The 23,086-nt window shown below is 47.3% G+C and overlaps 1 protein-coding gene across 1 annotated transcript in view; it reads right to left on the bottom strand.

The window, feature by feature from the left end:
- Positions 1-3,791: 3,791 nt before the first annotated feature.
- Positions 3,792-23,086, bottom strand: part of LOC103282335 (uncharacterized) — a 71,385-nt gene continuing 52,090 nt past the window's right edge. Inside the window, exons 4-9 of the mRNA XM_062957010.1 lie at positions 15,760-15,901; positions 15,597-15,679; positions 13,379-13,558; positions 13,181-13,273; positions 11,955-12,128; positions 3,792-4,022 (exon numbers count right to left, since the gene is read on the bottom strand). Of these exons, the coding sequence (XP_062813080.1) occupies positions 3,982-4,022; positions 11,955-12,128; positions 13,181-13,273; positions 13,379-13,558; positions 15,597-15,679; positions 15,760-15,901 (713 nt within the window). The 3' untranslated portion in view covers positions 3,792-3,981. The remainder of the gene's footprint in view (positions 4,023-11,954; positions 12,129-13,180; positions 13,274-13,378; positions 13,559-15,596; positions 15,680-15,759; positions 15,902-23,086) is intronic.

Raw genomic sequence — 23,086 nt, 5'->3', positions numbered from 1 at the left:
ATATATTTATTTATTTTCAAACTTATATGCCACCACTCCCCTAGGGCTCGGAGTACCTTCCTTGCCTAGTTTCTCCATGCCTCACAACCTCTGAGGATGCCTGCCATAGATGTGGGCGAAACGTCAGGAGAGAATGCTTCCGGAACATGGCCACACAGCCCGAAAGACGTACAACAACCCTGTGATCCCGGCCATGAAAGCCTTCGACAACACACCTCACAACCTCTGAGGATGCCTGCCATGGATGTGGGCGAAACGTCAGGAGAGAATGCTTCCGGAACATGGCCACACAGCCCGAAAGACGTACAACAACCCTGTGATCCCGGCCATGAAAGCCTTCGACAACACACCTCACAACCTCTGAGGATGCCTGCCATGGATGTGGGCGAAACGTCAGGAGAGAATGCTTCCGGAACATGGCCACACAGCCCGAAAGACGCACAACAACCCTGTGATCCCGGCCATGAAAGCCTTCGACAACACACCTCACAACCTCTGAGGATGCCTGCCATGGATGTGGGCGAAACGTCAGGAGAGAATGCTTCCGGAACATGGCCACACAGCCCGAAAGACGTACAACAACCCTGTGATCCCGGCCATGAAAGCCTTCGACAACACACCTCACAACCTCTGAGGATGCCTGCCATGGATGTGGGCGAAACGTCAGGAGAGAATGCTTCCGGAACATGGCCACACAGCCCGAAAGACGTACAACAACCCTGTGATCCCGGCCATGAAAGCCTTCGACAACACACCTCACAACCTCTGAGGATGCCTGCCATGGATGTGGGCGAAACGTCAGGAGAGAATGCTTCCGGAACATGGCCACACAGCCCGAAAGACGTACAACAACCCTGTGATCCCGGCCATGAAAGCCTTCGACAACACACCTCACAACCTCTGAGGATGCCTGCCATGGATGTGGGCGAAACGTCAGGAGAGAATGCTTCCGGAACATGGCCACACAGCCCGAAAGACGTACAACAACCCTGTGATCCCGGCCATGAAAGCCTTCGACAACACACCTCACAACCTCTGAGGATGCCTGCCATGGATGTGGGCGAAACGTCAGGAGAGAATGCTTCCGGAACATGGCCACACAGCCCGAAAGACGCACAACAACCCTGTGATCCCGGCCATGAAAGCCTTCGACAACACACCTCACAACCTCTGAGGATGCCTGCCATGGATGTGGGAGAAATGTCAGGAGAGAATGCTTCCGGAACATGGCCACACAGCCCGAAAGACGTACAACAACCCTGTGATCCCGGCCATGAAAGCCTTCGACAACACACCTCACAACCTCTGAGGATGCCTGCCATGGATGTGGGCGAAATGTCAGGAGAGAATGCTTCCGGAACATGGCCACACAGCCCGAAAGACGTACAACAACCCTGTGATCCCGGCCATGAAAGCCTTCGACAACACACCTCACAACCTCTGAGGATGCCTGCCATGGATGTGGGAGAAATGTCAGGAGAGAATGCTTCCGGAACATGGCCACACAGCCCGAAAGACGTACAACAACCCTGTGATCCCGGCCATGAAAGCCTTCGACAACACACCTCACAACCTCTGAGGATGCCTGCCATGGATGTGGGCGAAACGTCAGGAGAGAATGCTTCCGGAACATGGCCACACAGCCCGAAAGACGCACAACAACCCTGTGATCCCGGCCATGAAAGCCTTCGACAACACACCTCACAACCTCTGAGGATGCCTGCCATGGATGTGGGAGAAATGTCAGGAGAGAATGCTTCCGGAACATGGCCACACAGCCCGAAAGACGTACAACAACCCTGTGATCCCGGCCATGAAAGCCTTCGACAACACACCTCACAACCTCTGAGGATGCCTGCCATGGATGTGGGCGAAACGTCAGGAGAGAATGCTTCCGGAACATGGCCACACAGCCCGAAAGACGCACAACAACCCTGTGATCCCGGCCATGAAAGCCTTCGACAACACACCTCACAACCTCTGAGGATGCCTGCCATGGATGTGGGCGAAACGTCAGGAGAGAATGCTTCCGGAACATGGCCACACAGCCCGAAAGACGTACAACAACCCTGTGATCCTGGCCATGAAAGCCTTCGACAACACACCTCACAACCTCTGAGGATGCCTGCCATGGATGTGGGCGAAACGTCAGGAGAGAATGCTTCCGGAACATGGCCACACAGCCCGAAAGACGTACAACAACCCTGTGATCCCGGCCATGAAAGCCTTCGACAACACACCTCACAACCTCTGAGGATGCCTGCCATGGATGTGGGCGAAACGTCAGGAGAGAATGCTTCCGGAACATGGCCACACAGCCCGAAAGACGCACAACAACCCTGTGATCCCGGCCATGAAAGCCTTCGACAACACACCTCACAACCTCTGAGGATGCCTGCCATGGATGTGGGAGAAATGTCAGGAGAGAATGCTTCCGGAACATGGCCACACAGCCCGAAAGACGTACAACAACCCTGTGATCCCGGCCATGAAAGCCTTCGACAACACACCTCACAACCTCTGAGGATGCCTGCCATGGATGTGGGCGAAATGTCAGGAGAGAATGCTTCCGGAACATGGCCACACAGCCCGAAAGACGTACAACAACCCTGTGATCCCGGCCATGAAAGCCTTCGACAACACACCTCACAACCTCTGAGGATGCCTGCCATGGATGTGGGAGAAATGTCAGGAGAGAATGCTTCCGGAACATGGCCACACAGCCCGAAAGACGTACAACAACCCTGTGATCCCGGCCATGAAAGCCTTCGACAACACACCTCACAACCTCTGAGGATGCCTGCCATGGATGTGGGCGAAACGTCAGGAGAGAATGCTTCCGGAACATGGCCACACAGCCCGAAAGACGCACAACAACCCTGTGATCCCGGCCATGAAAGCCTTCGACAACACACCTCACAACCTCTGAGGATGCCTGCCATGGATGTGGGAGAAATGTCAGGAGAGAATGCTTCCGGAACATGGCCACACAGCCCGAAAGACGTACAACAACCCTGTGATCCCGGCCATGAAAGCCTTCGACAACACACCTCACAACCTCTGAGGATGCCTGCCATGGATGTGGGCGAAACGTCAGGAGAGAATGCTTCCGGAACATGGCCACACAGCCCGAAAGACGCACAACAACCCTGTGATCCCGGCCATGAAAGCCTTCGACAACACAATCCTAAGGGAGTGGGAAGGGCCCTCCAGAGGCCATCCAGTCTGACCCACGGCAGGGTCTCAGCCTAGAGGGGCCAGGCTTTCACTTCTGGGTTTGGAAATGTTCCAAGTGGGTTTGCCATGAGATGTTTGCAAGAAACGAGGGCAAAGGACAGGCTTCTTTGGCTGGAAATCCCCACCAATGACGGCACGGCCGGCCGATCCCGGGGTGACTCACGGGCCGCCTTTTGAGAAGCGAAAGCAGACGGGGCTTCCGGACGGTGGTCTCTTAGCAAAGGCTTTGGAAAGTCCAGCTGAGACCCCCCTCCTTTTCCTTACTTGCCCCCAGACCCACATTTATGGGGCTCAATTTATTATTATTTATTTATTGCGTGTCTTCTACCCCTCCCTTCCCACCTATCAGGGGACTCAGGGCGGCTTACAATATAAACATATACATCAGAAAAACACTTTACATCAGATTTAAAAGTCTTTCAAACTTAAAAAAAAAATTACAATAAAAATTGTAATAAAATAATTGTACATTTAAATAAACATTTAAGGTGCTTTTCAATGGGGCACCCCACAAGGAATGGCATGACCACAAAACTCACAAAGGCAGGGCAGGCTTAAAAAAATAAGCCATTGTTTATATTCTTTGTGCAAGGAAAACAAAACAGGAAGTGGAAATGCAGAGGAGGGGAGGGGGAGGAAGGAGGGGGAGGACCTCTCGGTATAGACAGACAGACAGACAGACATATAAATAAACGTGGTCAGTCACAAAGTGGTCCCAGCAACGAAACTGCGCTAGCTTTGGCTTCAGGTCTTCTCGGGAAGGTTCAGCCAATGGGTCTCCTCGCCTGGAAGGGAAGCAACAAGAGTAAAGGCCGGATGGTCATCTGTCGGGAGGGATCGGATGGTGTCCCCCTGCCTGGCAGAAGGAGGAGGCTAGGCTGGATGGCCTTTGAGGTCCCTTCCCACACTAGAATGCTATCATCAAGGAGGCTCGTCAAGTATGAGTTTGGATGGCCGTCTCTCGGGATGGTTTGGATGGTGTCCTGCCTGGTGAAGATAGTTGGACTGGATGGCCTTTGGGGGTCCCTTCCAGTGCTAGGTTTCTAAGACTCTAAAGCCCCGCTTCTCCACGAACCTACTGATGTCTACGAGGCTAGATGGCCATCTGTTGGGATGGTTTGGATGGTGTCCTGCCTGGTGAAGATAGTTGGACTGGATGGCCTTTGGGGGTCCCTTCCAATGCTAGGTTTCTAAGACTCTAAAGCCCCGCTTCTCCACGAACCTACTGATGTCTACGAGGCTAGATGGCCATCTGTTGGGATGGTTTGGATGGTGTCCTGCCTGGTGAAGATAGTTGGACTGGATGGCCTTTGGGGGTCCCTTCCAGTGCTAGGTTTCTAAGACTCTAAAGCCCCGTTTCTCCACGAACCTACTGATGTCTACGAGGCTAGATGGCCATCTGTTGGGAGGGCTTGGATGGTGTCCTGCCTGGTGAAGATAGTTGGACTGGATGGCCTTTGGGGGTCCCTTCCAGTGCTAGGTTTCTAAGACTCTAAAGCCCCGTTTCTCCACGAACCTACTGATGTCTACGAGGCTAGATGGCCATCTGTTGGGAGGGCTTGGATGGTGTCCTGCCTGGTGAAGATAGTTGGACTGGATGGCCTTTGGGGGTCCCTTCCAGTGCTAGGTTTCTAAGACTCTAAAGCCCCGCTTCTCCACGAACCTACTGATGTCTACGAGGCTAGATGGCCATCTGTTGGGATGGTTTGGATGGTGTCCTGCCTGGTGAAGATAGTTGGACTGGATGGCCTTTGGGGGTCCCTTCCAATGCTAGGTTTCTAAGACTCTAAAGCCCCGCTTCTCCACGAACCTACTGATGTCTACGAGGCTAGATGGCCATCTGTTGGGAGGGCTTGGATGGTGTCCTGCCTGGTGAAGATAGTTGGACTGGATGGCCTTTGGGGGTCCCTTCCAATGCTAGGTTTCTAAGACTCTAAAGCCCCGCTTCTCCACGAACCTACTGATGTCTACGAGGCTAGATGGCCATCTGTTGGGATGGTTTGGATGGTGTCCTGCCTGGTGAAGATAGTTGGACTGGATGGCCTTTGGGGGTCCCTTCCAATGCTAGGTTTCTAAGACTCTAAAGCCCCGCTTCTCCACGAACCTACTGATGTCTACGAGGCTAGATGGCCATCTGTTGGGAGGGCTTGGATGGTGTCCTGCCTGGTGAAGATAGTTGGACTGGATGGCCTTTGGGGGTCCCTTCCAATGCTAGGTTTCTAAGACTCTAAAGCCCCGCTTCTCCACGAACCTACTGATGTCTACGAGGCTAGATGGCCATCTGTTGGGATGGTTTGGATGGTGTCCTGCCTGGTGAAGATAGTTGGACTGGATGGCCTTTGGGGGTCCCTTCCAATGCTAGGTTTCTAAGACTCTAAAGCCCCGCTTCTCCACGAACCTACTGATGTCTACGAGGCTAGATGGCCATCTGTTGGGATGGTTTGGATGGTGTCCTGCCTGGTGAAGATAGTTGGACTGGATGGCCTTTGGGGGTCCCTTCCAGTGCTAGGTTTCTAAGACTCTAAAGCCCCGCTTCTCCACGAACCTACTGATGTCTACGAGGCTAGATGGCCATCTGTTGGGATGGTTTGGATGGTGTCCTGCCTGGTGAAGATAGTTGGACTGGATGGCCTTTGGGGGTCCCTTCCAGTGCTAGGTTTCTATGACTCTAAAGCCCCGTTTCTCCACGAACCTACTGATGTCTACGAGGCTAGATGGCCATCTGTTGGGAGGGCTTGGATGGTGTCCTGCCTGGTGAAGATAGTTGGACTGGATGGCCTTTGGGGGTCCCTTCCAGTGCTAGGTTTCTAAGACTCTAAAGCCCCGCTTCTCCACGAACCTACTGATGTCTACGAGGCTAGATGGCCGTCTCTCGGGATGGTTTGGATGGTGTCCTGCCTGGTGAAGATAGTTGGACTGGATGGCCTTTGGGGGTCCCTTCCAGTGCTAGGTTTCTATGACTCTAAAGCCCCGTTTCTCCACGAACCTACTGATGTCTACGAGGCTAGATGGCCATCTGTTGGGAGGGCTTGGATGGTGTCCTGCCTGGTGAAGATAGTTGGACTGGATGGCCTTTGGGGGTCCCTTCCAGTGCTAGGTTTCTATGACTCTAAAGCCCCGTTTCTCCACGAACCTACTGATGTCTACGAGGCTAGATGGCCATCTGTTGGGAGGGCTTGGATGGTGTCCTGCCTGGTGAAGATAGTTGGACTGGATGGCCTTTGGGGGTCCCTTCCAGTGCTAGGTTTCTAAGACTCTAAAGCCCCGCTTCTCCACGAACCTACTGATGTCTACGAGGCTAGATGGCCATCTGTTGGGATGGTTTGGATGGTGTCCTGCCTGGTGAAGATAGTTGGACTGGATGGCCTTTGGGGGTCCCTTCCAGTGCTAGGTTTCTAAGACTCTAAAGCCCCGCTTCTCCACGAACCTACTGATGTCTACGAGGCTAGATGGCCATCTGTTGGGAGGGCTTGGATGGTGTCCTGCCTGGTGAAGATAGTTGGACTGGATGGCCTTTGGGGGTCCCTTCCAGTGCTAGGTTTCTAAGACTCTAAAGCCCCGTTTCTCCACGAACCTACTGATGTCTACGAGGCTAGATGGCCATCTGTTGGGAGGGCTTGGATGGTGTCCTGCCTGGTGAAGATAGTTGGACTGGATGGCCTTTGGGGGTCCCTTCCAGTGCTAGGTTTCTAAGACTCTAAAGCCCCGCTTCTCCACGAACCTACTGATGTCTACGAGGCTAGATGGCCATCTGTTGGGATGGTTTGGATGGTGTCCTGCCTGGTGAAGATAGTTGGACTGGATGGCCTTTGGGGGTCCCTTCCAGTGCTAGGTTTCTAAGACTCTAAAGCCCCGCTTCTCCACGAACCTACTGATGTCTACGAGGCTAGATGGCCGTCTCTCGGGATGGTTTGGATGGTGTCCTGCCTGGTGAAGATAGTTGGACTGGATGGCCTTTGGGGGTCCCTTCCAGTGCTAGGTTTCTATGACTCTAAAGCCCCGTTTCTCCACGAACCTACTGATGTCTACGAGGCTAGATGGCCATCTGTTGGGAGGGCTTGGATGGTGTCCTGCCTGGTGAAGATAGTTGGACTGGATGGCCTTTGGGGGTCCCTTCCAGTGCTAGGTTTCTATGACTCTAAAGCCCCGTTTCTCCACGAACCTACTGATGTCTACGAGGCTAGATGGCCATCTGTTGGGAGGGCTTGGATGGTGTCCTGCCTGGTGAAGATAGTTGGACTGGATGGCCTTTGGGGGTCCCTTCCAGTGCTAGGTTTCTATGACTCTAAAGCCCCGTTTCTCCACGAACCTACTGATGTCTACGAGGCTAGATGGCCATCTGTTGGGAGGGCTTGGATGGTGTCCTGCCTGGTGAAGATAGTTGGACTGGATGGCCTTTGGGGGTCCCTTCCAGTGCTAGGTTTCTAAGACTCTAAAGCCCCGCTTCTCCACGAACCTACTGATGTCTACGAGGCTAGATGGCCATCTGTTGGGATGGTTTGGATGGTGTCCTGCCTGGTGAAGATAGTTGGACTGGATGGCCTTTGGGGGTCCCTTCCAGTGCTAGGTTTCTAAGACTCTAAAGCCCCGCTTCTCCACGAACCTACTGATGTCTACGAGGCTAGATGGCCGTCTCTCGGGATGGTTTGGATGGTGTCCTGCCTGGTGAAGATAGTTGGACTGGATGGCCTTTGGGGGTCCCTTCCAGTGCTAGGTTTCTATGACTCTAAAGCCCCGTTTCTCCACGAACCTACTGATGTCTACGAGGCTAGATGGCCATCTGTTGGGAGGGCTTGGATGGTGTCCTGCCTGGTGAAGATAGTTGGACTGGATGGCCTTTGGGGGTCCCTTCCAGTGCTAGGTTTCTATGACTCTAAAGCCCCGTTTCTCCACGAACCTACTGATGTCTACGAGGCTAGATGGCCATCTGTTGGGAGGGCTTGGATGGTGTCCTGCCTGGTGAAGATAGTTGGACTGGATGGCCTTTGGGGGTCCCTTCCAGTGCTAGGTTTCTATGACTCTAAAGCCCCGTTTCTCCACGAACCTACTGATGTCTACGAGGCTAGATGGCCATCTGTTGGGAGGGCTTGGATGGTGTCCTGCCTGGTGAAGATAGTTGGACTGGATGGCCTTTGGGGGTCCCTTCCAGTGCTAGGTTTCTATGACTCTAAAGCCCCGTTTCTCCACGAACCTACTGATGTCTACGAGGCTAGATGGCCATCTGTTGGGAGGGCTTGGATGGTGTCCTGCCTGGTGAAGATAGTTGGACTGGATGGCCTTTGGGGGTCCCTTCCAGTGCTAGGTTTCTAAGACTCTAAAGCCCCGCTTCTCCACGAACCTACTGATGTCTACGAGGCTAGATGGCCATCTGTTGGGATGGTTTGGATGGTGTCCTGCCTGGTGAAGATAGTTGGACTGGATGGCCTTTGGGGGTCCCTTCCAATGCTAGGTTTCTAAGACTCTAAAGCCCCGCTTCTCCACGAACCTACTGATGTCTACGAGGCTAGATGGCCATCTGTTGGGAGGGCTTGGATGGTGTCCTGCCTGGTGAAGATAGTTGGACTGGATGGCCTTTGGGGGTCCCTTCCAGTGCTAGGTTTCTAAGACTCTAAAGCCCCGCTTCTCCACGAACCTACTGATGTCTACGAGGCTAGATGGCCATCTGTTGGGAGGGCTTGGATGGTGTCCTGCCTGGTGAAGATAGTTGGACTGGATGGCCTTTGGGGGTCCCTTCCAGTGCTAGGTTTCTAAGACTCTAAAGCCCCGCTTCTCCACGAACCTACTGATGTCTACGAGGCTAGATGGCCATCTGTTGGGATGGTTTGGATGGTGTCCTGCCTGGTGAAGATAGTTGGACTGGATGGCCTTTGGGGGTCCCTTCCAATGCTAGGTTTCTAAGACTCTAAAGCCCCGCTTCTCCACGAACCTACTGATGTCTACGAGGCTAGATGGCCATCTGTTGGGAGGGCTTGGATGGTGTCCTGCCTGGTGAAGATAGTTGGACTGGATGGCCTTTGGGGGTCCCTTCCAATGCTAGGTTTCTAAGACTCTAAAGCCCCGCTTCTCCACGAACCTACTGATGTCTACGAGGCTAGATGGCCATCTGTTGGGATGGTTTGGATGGTGTCCTGCCTGGTGAAGATAGTTGGACTGGATGGCCTTTGGGGGTCCCTTCCAATGCTAGGTTTCTAAGACTCTAAAGCCCCGTTTCTCCACGAACCTACTGATGTCTACGAGGCTAGATGGCCATCTGTTGGGAGGGCTTGGATGGTGTCCTGCCTGGTGAAGATAGTTGGACTGGATGGCCTTTGGGGGTCCCTTCCAGTGCTAGGTTTCTAAGACTCTAAAGCCCCGTTTCTCCACGAACCTACTGATGTCTACGAGGCTAGATGGCCATCTGTTGGGAGGGCTTGGATGGTGTCCTGCCTGGTGAAGATAGTTGGACTGGATGGCCTTTGGGGGTCCCTTCCAGTGCTAGGTTTCTAAGACTCTAAAGCCCCGCTTCTCCACGAACCTACTGATGTCTACGAGGCTAGATGGCCATCTGTTGGGATGGTTTGGATGGTGTCCTGCCTGGTGAAGATAGTTGGACTGGATGGCCTTTGGGGGTCCCTTCCAATGCTAGGTTTCTAAGACTCTAAAGCCCCGCTTCTCCACGAACCTACTGATGTCTACGAGGCTAGATGGCCATCTGTTGGGAGGGCTTGGATGGTGTCCTGCCTGGTGAAGATAGTTGGACTGGATGGCCTTTGGGGGTCCCTTCCAATGCTAGGTTTCTAAGACTCTAAAGCCCCGCTTCTCCACGAACCTACTGATGTCTACGAGGCTAGATGGCCATCTGTTGGGATGGTTTGGATGGTGTCCTGCCTGGTGAAGATAGTTGGACTGGATGGCCTTTGGGGGTCCCTTCCAATGCTAGGTTTCTAAGACTCTAAAGCCCCGCTTCTCCACGAACCTACTGATGTCTACGAGGCTAGATGGCCATCTGTTGGGAGGGCTTGGATGGTGTCCTGCCTGGTGAAGATAGTTGGACTGGATGGCCTTTGGGGGTCCCTTCCAGTGCTAGGTTTCTAAGACTCTAAAGCCCCGTTTCTCCACGAACCTACTGATGTCTACGAGGCTAGATGGCCATCTGTTGGGAGGGCTTGGATGGTGCCGTCCTGCCTGGAAGAAGAGGTTGGACTGGATGACCTTTGGAGGGACCCTTCCAACTCTAGAATCCTGTTGTTGGATAGGAGGATTTTTATTGACTTCCTGCCTGGCAAAATAGGCTGGACGGGATGACTTTTTGAGGGTTCCTTCAAACTCTGGGATCCTATGACTATTATTATAATAATTATTATAGAGAGTCTGTATGGCCATCTGTTGGGAGGGTTTTGATTGTCTTCCTGCCTGGCAGAACAAGGCTGGGCTGGATGACCTTTGGAGGGCTTTTCCAAGTCTAAGATCCTATTTATTACTATTATTATTATTATTATTATTTTATTGTATGACACAGCAAACAAGATAGACATGCTGGATTTCGTATCACAAAATCACAAGTCGAACTCTTCCCAAGTGTCTAGGACTGTGTCATGTATTTTCGGAGGATGCCTGCAGATCATTATTATTGTTATTACTGAGACTCTGGATGGCCATCTGTTGGGAGGGTTTTGATCGTCTTCCTGCCTGGCAGAATAGCACTGGACTGGATGGCCTTTGGAGGTCTCTTCCAAGTTAGTCCGGGCTGTGGCGCAGGCTGTTGAGCAACCAGCTGCAACAAATCACTCTGACCAAGAGGTCATGAGTTCGAGGCCAGCTCGGAGCCTGCGTTTGTCTTCTGTCTTTGTTCTATGTCAAGGCATTGAATGTTTGCCTTTATGTGTGCAATGTGATCTGCCCTGAGTCCCCTTTGGGGTGAGAAGGGCAGAATATAAATGCTGTAAATAAATAATAAATAAGTCTAGGATCCTATTTATTATTATTATTATTATTATTATTATTATTACTGAGACTCTGGATGGCCATCTGTCAGGAGGGTTTTGATCGTCTTCCTGCCTGGCAGAATAGCGCTGGACTGGATGGCCTTTGGGAGCCCCTTCTGACTCTGGGATCCTATTATTATTATCATTATTATTATTATTATTATTACTGAGACTCTGGATGGCCATCTGTCAGGAGGGTTTTGATTGTCTTCCTGCCTGGCAGAATAGCGCTGGACTGGATGTCCTTTGGGGGGCCTTTCTGACTCTGGGATCCTATTATTATTATTATTATTATTATTATTATTATCATTATCATCATTACTACTGAGACTCTGGATGGCCATCTGTTGGGAGGGTTTTGATCGTCTTCCTGCCTGGCAGAATAGGGCTGGGCTGGATGGCCTTTGGAGGGCTCTTCCATGTCTAGGATCCTATTTATTATTATTATTATTATTATTATTATTATTATTATTATTATTATTACTGAGACTTTGGATGGCCATCTGTCAGGAGGGTTTTGATTGTCTTCCTGCCTGGCAGAATAGCTCTGGACTGGATGTCCTTTGGGGGGCCTTTCTGACTCTGGGATCCTATTATTATTATTATTATTATTATTATTATTATTATTATTATTATTATTGAGACTTTAGATGGCCATCTGTAGGGATGCTATGGCAGGCCTCACTCCCCGCATCACCCAGTGGGGTCTCTTTCCCCCAATGACCCCGCTTGCAAGGGGGGCAGAGGACTCACCGAGGGCAGCAGGGTGGAGTGGCCCCTCCTGACGCCTCCTCCTCCTCCTCCGGCAAACCAGGGAAACCACGACGGCCACCAAGACGAGCGCGATTCCCAGGAGGCTGACGATGGCGAGGGTGGTGTGGGACGGAGAGGAGGACCCCCGGGGGGCCGGCTGGCTGGGAGCAGGCCCTGCGCGGCACACGGAGGGAGGGGGTTATGTATTGGGAATCACCCTGGACTACTCAAGTCTAAATGTAGTCAGATAGATGATCGAGTTAGATTGAGGGAATCCTTTCCCCGTGTCCAAAGCATGCCTAGATAGGCTTCACTATTGTCTCCTCCCTCATGCCCTGTTTAGGTCAACCCACCCCTTTGATGCTTTAGAAATGTGATCTCTCCTAGGGCTTTGACGTAACTTCCCCAATTGGGCTTTTGGAATGTTTATGGCCCTAGAGAAGAAGCAGCCCACGAGGCTTGGTCGCCATTCCTTCTTCCTGCTTTGTTCCAGAGAGAGGACGCACTCTGTCCGCTCCTACTAGCCAAGATGTAGCTATCCCTCCTGGGATTTAGAAGGAAACTAAAAACTTGGCTCTGCGCCCAGGCATTCAGCGAATAAGCTCATTGGCTGTTGTAATCGGGTCGCAAATCTGTAATTGTAGCAGTAGTGAATGACTGAGGATGGTGCAATATCGCTGCTTTGCAGCATTTTAATTTATGTATACTTTTTATCATGTTTTTATCATGTTTTTATTATGTTTTAATTGTTTTGTTTTTATAGTATATTTGTTGCTGGCCCTCGTGGCAGAATGTAAGCCGCTCTGAGTCCCCTCGGGGAGAAGGGCGGGGTATAAATGCATGTAATAAATAAATAAATAAATAAATAAATATCTATGTCTTTGTTATTTTGATCCGTCTATGTGTATTAGAACAGGATAGATTAGCTAGTTAGCTCCAAACCTTTTCTATCCATCAATGGATTTCTTTTTACCTCAATAAATGCTTTTAAACTTTAAAGCTATCTTTGCATTCCTTTGCCTTCCTGAAGACACAAGGCCTTCCAAAACTCACACCGCGTAAGTCTCACCGCTGCAATTTTTACTCTGCTATTTTAATGGGAATTTACCTCATAAAGAGGGTGATTAGAGCTTAATGGCTCGTCCATTCCCAACATTATGGACCCCCAAAGGTGCCCACAAGCCCCGCCCAGACCCAAGGGGAGGGGGCTGCCCTGCCGTACTGACCTTGCTGGGGCGTGGGGGGTCTCCCTGGCCGGCCCACCGCGGCCCCCGGGGTGAAGGGGGGCTCCGAGGGCATCAGTGTGGTGGGGGTCTCCTCTGCAGAAAAGGAAAGAAGTGATGCAAAGCCATTGAGGGTCTTGAGGGAGGGAGGAGGGGGAGGGCCGAGGTTGGCCCAAGCCTGCTTGGGGGTCATGCACTCACCTTGCTGTGGCCTTGTCACCATCTGAAGGGCGTCTGTCAGGAAACGGGGGTCCGGCTGGGCTGTCGGGGGTCCCTTGGAGGTCGGAGGGGCTTCCGTTCTGAAAGGGATGTCCGGCTGTGCTTTGGGGGTCCCCGTTGGGGGTCCCTGCCCCCCTTTGCTGGCGTCCGCCCTTGCATTCGCTTTGCAGGGAAGAAAAGGAGGACGCAATGAGTGGACGTGTCACACTTCTTTATGGCTGGGTCAGGTGCCCTTTCCAGCACCCTATCCCCCCTTTTTAATAATGAAATAATAATAATAATAATAATAATATTTCTCACCCGCCTCTTCTGGTAGCTCGAGGTGCATTACAGAACAATTAAAACACACAAGCGCAGCAATGATGTCACTCTGTGTTTTATTATTATTATCATCATTATTATCATTATTCCATACTTTATATTATTATTATTTATTTATATTTATATTATTATTATTTATATATAATTTATATAAATATAAATATTTATATAAATATGTATAAATATATATAAATTATATATAAATATAAATATTATTTATATAAATATAATATTTATATTATTATTATATTATTATTTATATTCAAGTATATATTATTATATATTCAATTCTGTGTATACCTTTTGTATTTCACTTGCACTGTGTTGCCGTGTAAGCTGCCCCAAGTCCCTTCAGGGAAATGGGGCAGGATGTAAATAAAGTTATGTATTATTTATTATATACACCCCACTTGCCTCACTTCCAACAGAACTCCTGAACAAACATCTGAGGGTGCCTCCAGGCAACAACAGCCAGGCGACCTCTATGCCGAGACCCTCCCTGATTGACTTTGCAGCTGCAAGGCTACTCAGTGCTAACGTTGCACCTCAGTGCTGGTTCACTTTGCTCTCAACACACACTCCACCACAGCAGACTTGGTTTTTACAGTTTATTGATAAAAGATAGCAAAGTCTTTATAAAAAGCAGTAAAGAAAGCAGTAATCCAATTCTAAAGGCAATCTGCAGAATATAGTTCAAAGTCTCTAATATAGCAAATCAGTCCAGAAAAACAAGGCAGCGTGAACTCCAAAATACAATCCAAAACACAGGGTCTAAGCATGAACAAAAACAAGAATCCTTTTCCATGAGCAGAGACAAGGCAGGAGTTAAGCTTCCAAAATCAATGTTGCTTCATCTGAAATCTTTCCCTGTGTCTCTCTATTTAACCATGCTTACAGGCTAAGAAAGCATTCCTCTGACCTTGAGTTTCCACACGTTTCCCAGCTATTCTCAGAGAACACCTGGGATGATGAACTCTTAACCTTAACCTGGTATCTTCATATAAGGAAGACTCCTCTGACTCGCTGCCAGAGCCACCTGGACTTTGTTGATGTTCAAAATCCTGTGAAAGGTCACCCTTATCACTGCTAGCCTGCGGTCTCTCTGACAATTCAGAGCCTTCAACATTTCCTTGGTCAACCTGCATAAACTCAAATCCCCCTCCATCATCAGACTGAACCACAACAGCTAATCAAGCTTGCTAACTGCAGCATTCACACTTGCTTCAGACAATAATAATAATAATAATAATAATAATAATAATAATAATAATAATAACTTTATTCTTGTATCTCGCCTCCATCTCCCTAAAGGGACTCGGGGCAGCTTACATAAGAAAAACAATCCATACATTTAAAACAGCATATAATAACATAGTTATAAAACAACATAACATGACAATTTTTCAAACCAAGACATCAATGGCTATGTACAGAGGGTGATTAGTGCAAAACTCTGAGTAAAGTCCATGAGTAAAATAGAGTTCTTCCTCCCACTCTGAATCACTTGCAACAAGAAGTGTTGTAATGAGCAAGCTTGAATTAGCATTTGAGTAGCCATGAAGTTTACAAAGTCAACCCGTGACACCAGAATCAATAATGAACCCCACTCAGGAACAGAACTCCAGGCAGCAAGCAATCAAGTGCCACTTGACAGAGGGTACGTCCAGGCAACAACAGCCAGGTCGCCTCTATGCAGGCGCCTGCACTGATTGACTTTGCAGTTCCATGGCTCCTCCATGCTCATCAAGCTTGCTCATTGCAACCGCCACACTCGCTTTAACACCCTGCAATTCCTCCCATGAAAGCTTTGGGCAACACGATAGTACGTCTGAAGTTAATAAAATTAGAGTTGAGTTGGAAAAAAAAATCCATAATTCACCTTTTTGTGATATCACTTCCTTCCATCTTTCGACCTCTGGTTGGCCAGTCGAGATGCAAAGGCTGAAGTTTTGGAAAATGAACCTGTGGAGGAGAAACAAGGTGAGAGAGAGGGACGCCTCCGGGCAAAGGGTCAGCGGTCAAGCTTTAATCTGGCCACTCACCGGACGTATCGCTGGCTGGAATCCTGGCATTCATCCCAGGACTTCACTCGGTGTATCAATCGATCCAGTTTTACGGGGGTTTGAACGGGGGGCCACCTCTTGCAAGCGCAACTCCCCGCCGTGCCCCCCTCGTTTCCAAACACTGTGTTGGGGGAAAACACACAAAGATGGGGGTCAGTGGAGGTCAGGAGGAGGGGCCAGAGGAGCTGGGGCAGCACATAATGATAAGAACAATAAAAATAACAACAACAACAACAACAACAATAATAACACTTTATATATATTCCGCCCTATCTCTCTCCAGAAGGGGACTTAGGGTGGATCACAGTACACATGCGCGGCAAACATTCAATGCCATTGCAAAGATGTCAGAAAGGGAGAGAAATCTTTTTTAAAATCCCATCTCTGACACCAATTGCGGAGATGTGGAGGAGTTCCTATTAATTAATTATATTTATATTATTGCTGCCACCACTTATTAAAGATGTTTTTATTTTAAACGCTGCCACCAGATGTTAAGGGGATTATCAACTCTTGCCACCACTACTGGAAGATTTAGCCACTGGCTACTTAGACAGGAGACTTTTAAAATTTTATTTTTCTTCTTTCTTGTTTGCTTTTGATGGTAAAATAGATGACAGAAGCTGAGATGTTAAAAAGAACAATAACACGTTTATTGAGGCACAAGCTTAATGGTTACAATAACTTCTTTAGAGGCACTTAGATCAACAGTTGCAAAGCTATATTGAGATGTTTCAAACTTTAAAATACTACTTCCTCCTTTACTGCTTTAACCTGCAGTCACCCTGTGAATTTCAATCACAGACTATCTGTTCCTTATCTGGACACAGATTACCTTAAAATAAGCCACCAAACTTTATTTTAAAATGACTCAAAATCAAACATTTGAGCCACCCTGATCCCCTCAACTGAGAATCAGACTTCCCTGTACCTTATCAGGGCACAGACTACTTAAAATAAGTCACCAAACTTATTTTAAAATGACTCAAAATCAAACATTTGAGCCACCCTGATCCCCTCAACTGAGAATCAGACTTCCCTGTACCTTATCAGGGCACAGACTACTTAAAATAAGACACCAAACTTATTTTAAAATGACTCAAAATCAAACATTTGAGCCACCCTGATCCCCTCAACTGAGAATCAGACTTCCCTGTACCTTATCAGGGCACAGACTACTTAAAATAAGACACTAAACTTATTTTAAAATGACTCAAAATCAAACATTTGAGCCACCCTGATCCCCTCAACTGAGAATCAGACTTCCCTGTACCTTATCAGGGCACAGACTACTTAAAATAAGACACCAAACTTATTTTAAAATGACTCAAAATCAAACATTTGAGCCACCCTGATCCCCTCAACTGAGAATCAGACTTCCCTGTACCTTATCAGGGCACAGACTACTTAAAATAAGTCACCAAACGTATTTTAAAATGACTCAAAATCAAACATTTGAGCCACCCTGATCCCCTCAACTGAGAATCAGACTTCCCTGTACCTTATCAGGGCACAGACTACTTAAAATAAGACACCAAACTTATTTTAAAATGACTCAAAATCAAACATTTGAGCCACCCTGATCCCCTCAACTGAGAATCAGACTTCCCTGTACCTTATCAGGGCACAGACTACTTAAAATAAGACACTAAACTTATTTTAAAATGACTCAAAATCAAACATTTGAGCCACCCTGATCCCCTCAACTGAGAATCAGACTTCCCTGTACCTTATCAGGGCACAGACTACTTAAAATAAGACACCAAACTTATTTTAAAATGACTCAAAATCAAACATTTGAGCCACCCTGATCCCCTCAACTGAGAATCAGACTTTCCTGTACCTTATCAGGGCACAGACTACTTAAAATAAGACACCAAACTTATTTTAAAATGACTCAAAATCAAACATTTGAGCCACCCTGATCCCCTCAACTGAGAATCAGACTTTCCTGTACCTTATCAGGGCACAGACTACTTAAAATAAGTCACCAAACATATTTTAAAATGACTCAAAATCAAACATTTGAGCCACCCTGATCCCCTCACTGAGGTCAGCCTTCTCTGCACCTCCTCAGGCACATACTAACCGCTCATTTTTCAAACCTGCATTTCTCCACACAAAAAGACTGTTGGCTCCGCCCCCTTTTCCATGGCATCCAACTCATGAGTGCAGAGTAATTGAAATATTAACCCTTTTAAAACACAGTTAAACATGGCATCTGTAAATTAAAAAAAAATCACACTTCATTCCAGCCGTTTGGACAGACAGGAGGTATATTGTATTGAAGTCCATCTTTGGATTGTGGGTGGTTGTGCTCGGATTCAGCCACAGGAGGGTGCTGTTGCTCCATCCTTTATGGTTGCCGGCATTTATTTTATGGTGTGGTAAAATACCTTCCCCCACTTATTAGCAGTACCTGATTTCTCTAGTTTTCAAACTGCTTAGGTCAACAGTGAGCTGGGTTTGACGGTTGAGTGGCTCACCCCGACCTGGGCTTCAACCTCGCCACCTTTCAGTTGGTAGAGCTTATTACTGCTGGCGATTGACCAGGTGGGCTATAGCCCAGCCCATAATAATTTTATGTCTCACCCACCTCTCCTCGTGACTCAGGGTGGGTTACAGAATAATTAAAACACATAAACATTGTAAAAATTACCATAAGTACACATATTAAAACATATTTCTATGACATCCATTTTAAAATACACAAAACAGAGATTAAACCAAGGACACGCATTTAAAATTCATGCACAAGGACTGGCTGCGTAGGTCTGCTGGAAGAGATAGGTCTCGACATATATAATTGTATATATTGCACGTCATATTACTAATAATATTGCAGTATAGTGGTATAAAAGCTAAAGGTTTTCCCCTGACATTAAATCCAGTTGTGTTCGGCTCTGGGGGTTGGTGCTCATCTCCATTTCTAAGCCGAAGAGCCGGCGTTGTCCGTAGACACCTCCAAGGTCATGTGGCCACTGGCATGACCGCATGGAGCGCCATTACCTTCCCGCCAGAGCAGTACCTATTGATCTACTCACATTGGCATGTTTGCGAACTGCTAGGTTGGCAGAAGCTGGGGCTAACGGTGGGAGCTCACCCTGCTCCCCGGATAGTACAATATAATAATATATAATACTAATACTATGTTATGCTATTGATAATAATAAGGTTGGCTCTGCACCTCGTGGTGCCAGAGCGCAGTCTGTTCAGCGCCTTCCAAGGACGGACATGAGAAAAGACTCGGCGCAGGATCGTGACCCATCCGGGCAATCCCGGGGCAACGTCTTTGCAGACGACGCCTGGTTCTCTCACAACCAGAAGCGACTTGCAATATGCAACTAACCAACCAAACAAACCAACAGACCTTTTCAGGAACAACTGTGACAACAATCTCAATTACTGGTAACATTGGAGGCATGTCGGCTGCCAAAGAACGGCTGCTTCATGAACGGTGCTGAGATAAGAAATGTGACGCGCTGTGTGTCCAAGAAAGACAACAGAAACGACCAAAAGTCCCAGGAAGGATCTTGGTGTTGGAAAGACCACACGTGCAGGGTGGAAGCGCTCTCTTTGCAAAACCAGGCCTCCCAGTCAGCCGTGCCCATGCACATCGAGAAAAGGCCACAATCATTAATGGACCTGAATTGAACAGCAGCCAACCAGTCATAGAACATGCTTTCAGTGAAAAAAATCACTGGGTCTACAAATGCAAACCTTTTTGCATTTGCAAACAAATGCACAAGTAGGTGGGACCAAGAGGAGGGAGGCTTCCCCAGTGGAACTCAGCGCCCACGCCGGTTCGTAAGAAAAGATGCGGTCACAAAGATGAATATTACAATGAAATATAATATAATACTAACAATAGGTAAATGTAAAGGCTTTCCTTGACATTAAGTCCAGTTGTGTCCTCCTCAGGGGACATTGCTCATCTCCATTTCTAAGCCAAAGAGCCAGCGTTGTCCATAGACACCTCCAAGGTCAGGACTGCATGGAGCATCGTTACCTTCCCGCCGGAGCGGTACCTATTGATCTACTCACATTGGCATGTTTTCCAACTGCAAGGTTGGCAGAAGCTGGAAATGACAGTGGGAGCTCATCCCGCTCCCTGGATTCGAACCACTGACCTTTCGGTCCACAAATTCAGCAGCCCAGTGAATGAATAGGCCCTTCAGACTTGTCTTCATACTGTTATTGGTTATGTTTACAAAATCATCTGGTACCTTATGACTGTTCCATATCCCATATGTTATAGCACTTCAATGGAACCTGTCCCCGTTATACTCAAGAATATATTTTACATTTATTATTTTTCTCTATTATTATTGGTATTATTACATGTATTATTTTTCTCTATTATTGTTGCTACTATTACATTTATTTTACTCTATTTTTATTATTATTATTAATACATTTATTATTTCACTCTGATCTTATTATTATATTTATTATTTTACTCTAGTTATTACTACAGGTATTATTTTGCTGTATTTATTATTACAGCATAGTCTCACTTATCCAACATAAACGGGCTGGCAGAACGTTGGATAAGCGAATATCTTGGATAATAAGGAGGGGTTAAGGAAAAGCCTATTAAACATCAAATTAGGTTATGATTTTACAAATTAAGCACCCAAACATTGTTAGACAACAAATTTGGCAGAAAAAGTAGTTCAATACGCAGTAATGCTATGTAGTAATTACGGTATTTACGAATTTAGCACCAAAATATCATGATTTATTGAAAACATTGACGACAAAAATACGTTGGATAATCCAGAACGTTGGATAAGCAAGTGTTGGATAAGTGAGACTCTACTGTATTATTATTATTATTATTATTATTATTATTATTATTATTATTATTATTACATGTATCATTTTACTCTATTATTAAAAGAATGCATAAGCACATTTACATTGAAGAAGATGAGAATAATGATTTAATCAGAGTTGGACAGTCTTATCTTAAATTAGAGCTTGATGTAAATATTCAAAAACATTTAACCTACCGATGCCTCAATTAATGTAATTTTATTGGTATCTGTTTTTATTTCTGAGGTTTACTGCTCTTGGCTTATACTCGAGGAAACGTTTTCCCAGTTTTCTTGTGGTAAAATTAGGTGCCACGGCTTATATTCAGGTCGGCTTATACTCGAGTATATACGGTAATTGTCTTGTTATGTCGTTTTTGTTTATTGTTGGAATGTTTTAAACTGCTGTTAAATTTTATACACGTAATGCTATGTTATGTTCTTGTTCAGGCTTGTCCTATGTAAGCCGCCCCGAGTCCCTTCGGGGAGATGGGGCGGGGTATAAGAATAAAGTTTATTATTATTATTATTATTATTATTATTATTATTATTATTATTATTCTAATACTACTGATAATATATAATGATATACTGTTTTATAATTGTATATTTTATATATTATTGATTTATTGTATAAATATAATAATAATAATAGGAAGAGGAGGAAAAGGAGTATCTTCCTTTTCTTTTCCATTTTCCCCAGCATCATGATCTTTTCCAAACTTTCCTGTCTTTTCACGATGTGGCCAAAATACTTCATCTTTGCCTCTCATCTCCTTCTCTCCCGTGAGCAGCCACTGGGCATTATTTCCCGAAGGATGGGCTGGTTGGGTCTTCTTGCTCTCCAAGGCACTCTGTCATGATCTCCAATCTTTGACATCTCCAGTCAGCTGACAAAGAACAGATGCCAGCCATAAAACAGGCCAGCCATAAAACCTCAATTACCCTCTGGTACGCGAGAGCCCCTACATAAATGGGCCAAAGAGAAGGATCTGGTATTCTGTACAATAATGATGCCATGATCTCCGACATCTCCAGACACAGAGCAAGCGCTGACAAAGAACAGATGCCAGCCATAAAACAGGCCAGCCATAAAACCTCAATTACCCTCTGGTACGCGAGAGCCCCTACATAAATGGGCCAAAGAGAAGGATCTGGTATTCTGTACAATAATGATGCCATGATCTCCGACATCTCCGGACACAGAGCAAGCGCTGACAAAGAACAGATGCCAGCCATAAAACAGGCCAGCCATAAAACCTCAATTACCTTCTGGTACGCGAGAGCCCCTACATAAATGGGCCAAAGAGAAGGATCTGGTATTCTGTACAATAATGATGTCATGATCTCCGACATCTCCGAACACAGAGCAAGCGCTGACAAAGAACAGATGCCAGCCATAAAACAGGCCAGCCATAAAACCACAATTACCCTCTGGTACGCGAGAGCCCCTATATAAATGGGCCAAAGAGAAGGTTCTTGTATTCTGTACAATAATGATGTCATGATCTCCGACATCTCCGGACACAGAGCAAGCGCTGACAAAGAACAGATGCCAGCCATAAAACAGGCCAGCCATAAAACCTCAATTACCCTCTGGTACGCGAGAGCCCCTACATAAATGGGCCAAAGAGAAGGATCTGGTATTCTGTACAATAATGATGCCATGATCTCCGACATCTCCGGACACAGAGCAAGCGCTGACAAAGAACAGATGCCAGCCATAAAACAGGCCAGCCATAAAACCTCAATTACCCTCTGGTATGTGAGAGCCCCTATATAAATGGGCCAAAGAGAAGGTTCTTGTATTCTGTACAATAATGATGTCATGATCTCCGACATCTCCGGACACAAAGCAAGCGCTGACAAAGAACAGATGCCAGCCATAAAACAGGCCAGCCATAAAACCTCAATTACCCTCTGGTACACGAGAGCCCCTACATAAATGGGCCAAAGAGAAGGATCTGGTATTCTGTACAATAATGATGCCATGATCTCCGACATCTCCGGACACAGAGCAAGCGCTGACAAAGAACAGATGCCAGCCATAAAACGGGCCAGGCATAAAACCTCAATTACCTTCTGGTATGCGAGAGCCCCTATATAATTGGGCTACAGAGAAGGTTCTGGTATTCTGTACAATAATGATGCCATGATCTCCGACATCTCCGGACACAGAGCAACCGCTGACAAAGAACAGATGCCAGCCATAAAACCTCAATTACCCTCTGGTACGCGAGAGCCCCTATATAAATGGGCTACAGAGAAGGTTCTGGTATTCTGTACAATAATGATGCCATGATCTCCGACATCTCCGGACACAGAGCAACCGCTGACAAAGAACAGATGCCAGCCATAAAACCTCAATTACCCTCTGGTATGTGAGAGCCCCTATATAAATGGGCTACAGAGAAGGTTCTGGTATTCTGTACAATAATGATGTCATGATCTCCGACATCTCCGGACACAGAGCAAGCGCTGACAAAGAA

The sequence above is a fragment of the Anolis carolinensis genome, chromosome 6 (assembly GCF_035594765.1).
Source record: "Anolis carolinensis isolate JA03-04 chromosome 6, rAnoCar3.1.pri, whole genome shotgun sequence".
In the NCBI taxonomy this organism is placed as follows: Eukaryota; Metazoa; Chordata; class Lepidosauria; order Squamata; family Dactyloidae; genus Anolis; species Anolis carolinensis.
The sequence above is the reverse complement of the archived record's forward strand: the minus strand, read 5'-3'. Positions and strand labels throughout refer to the sequence as shown.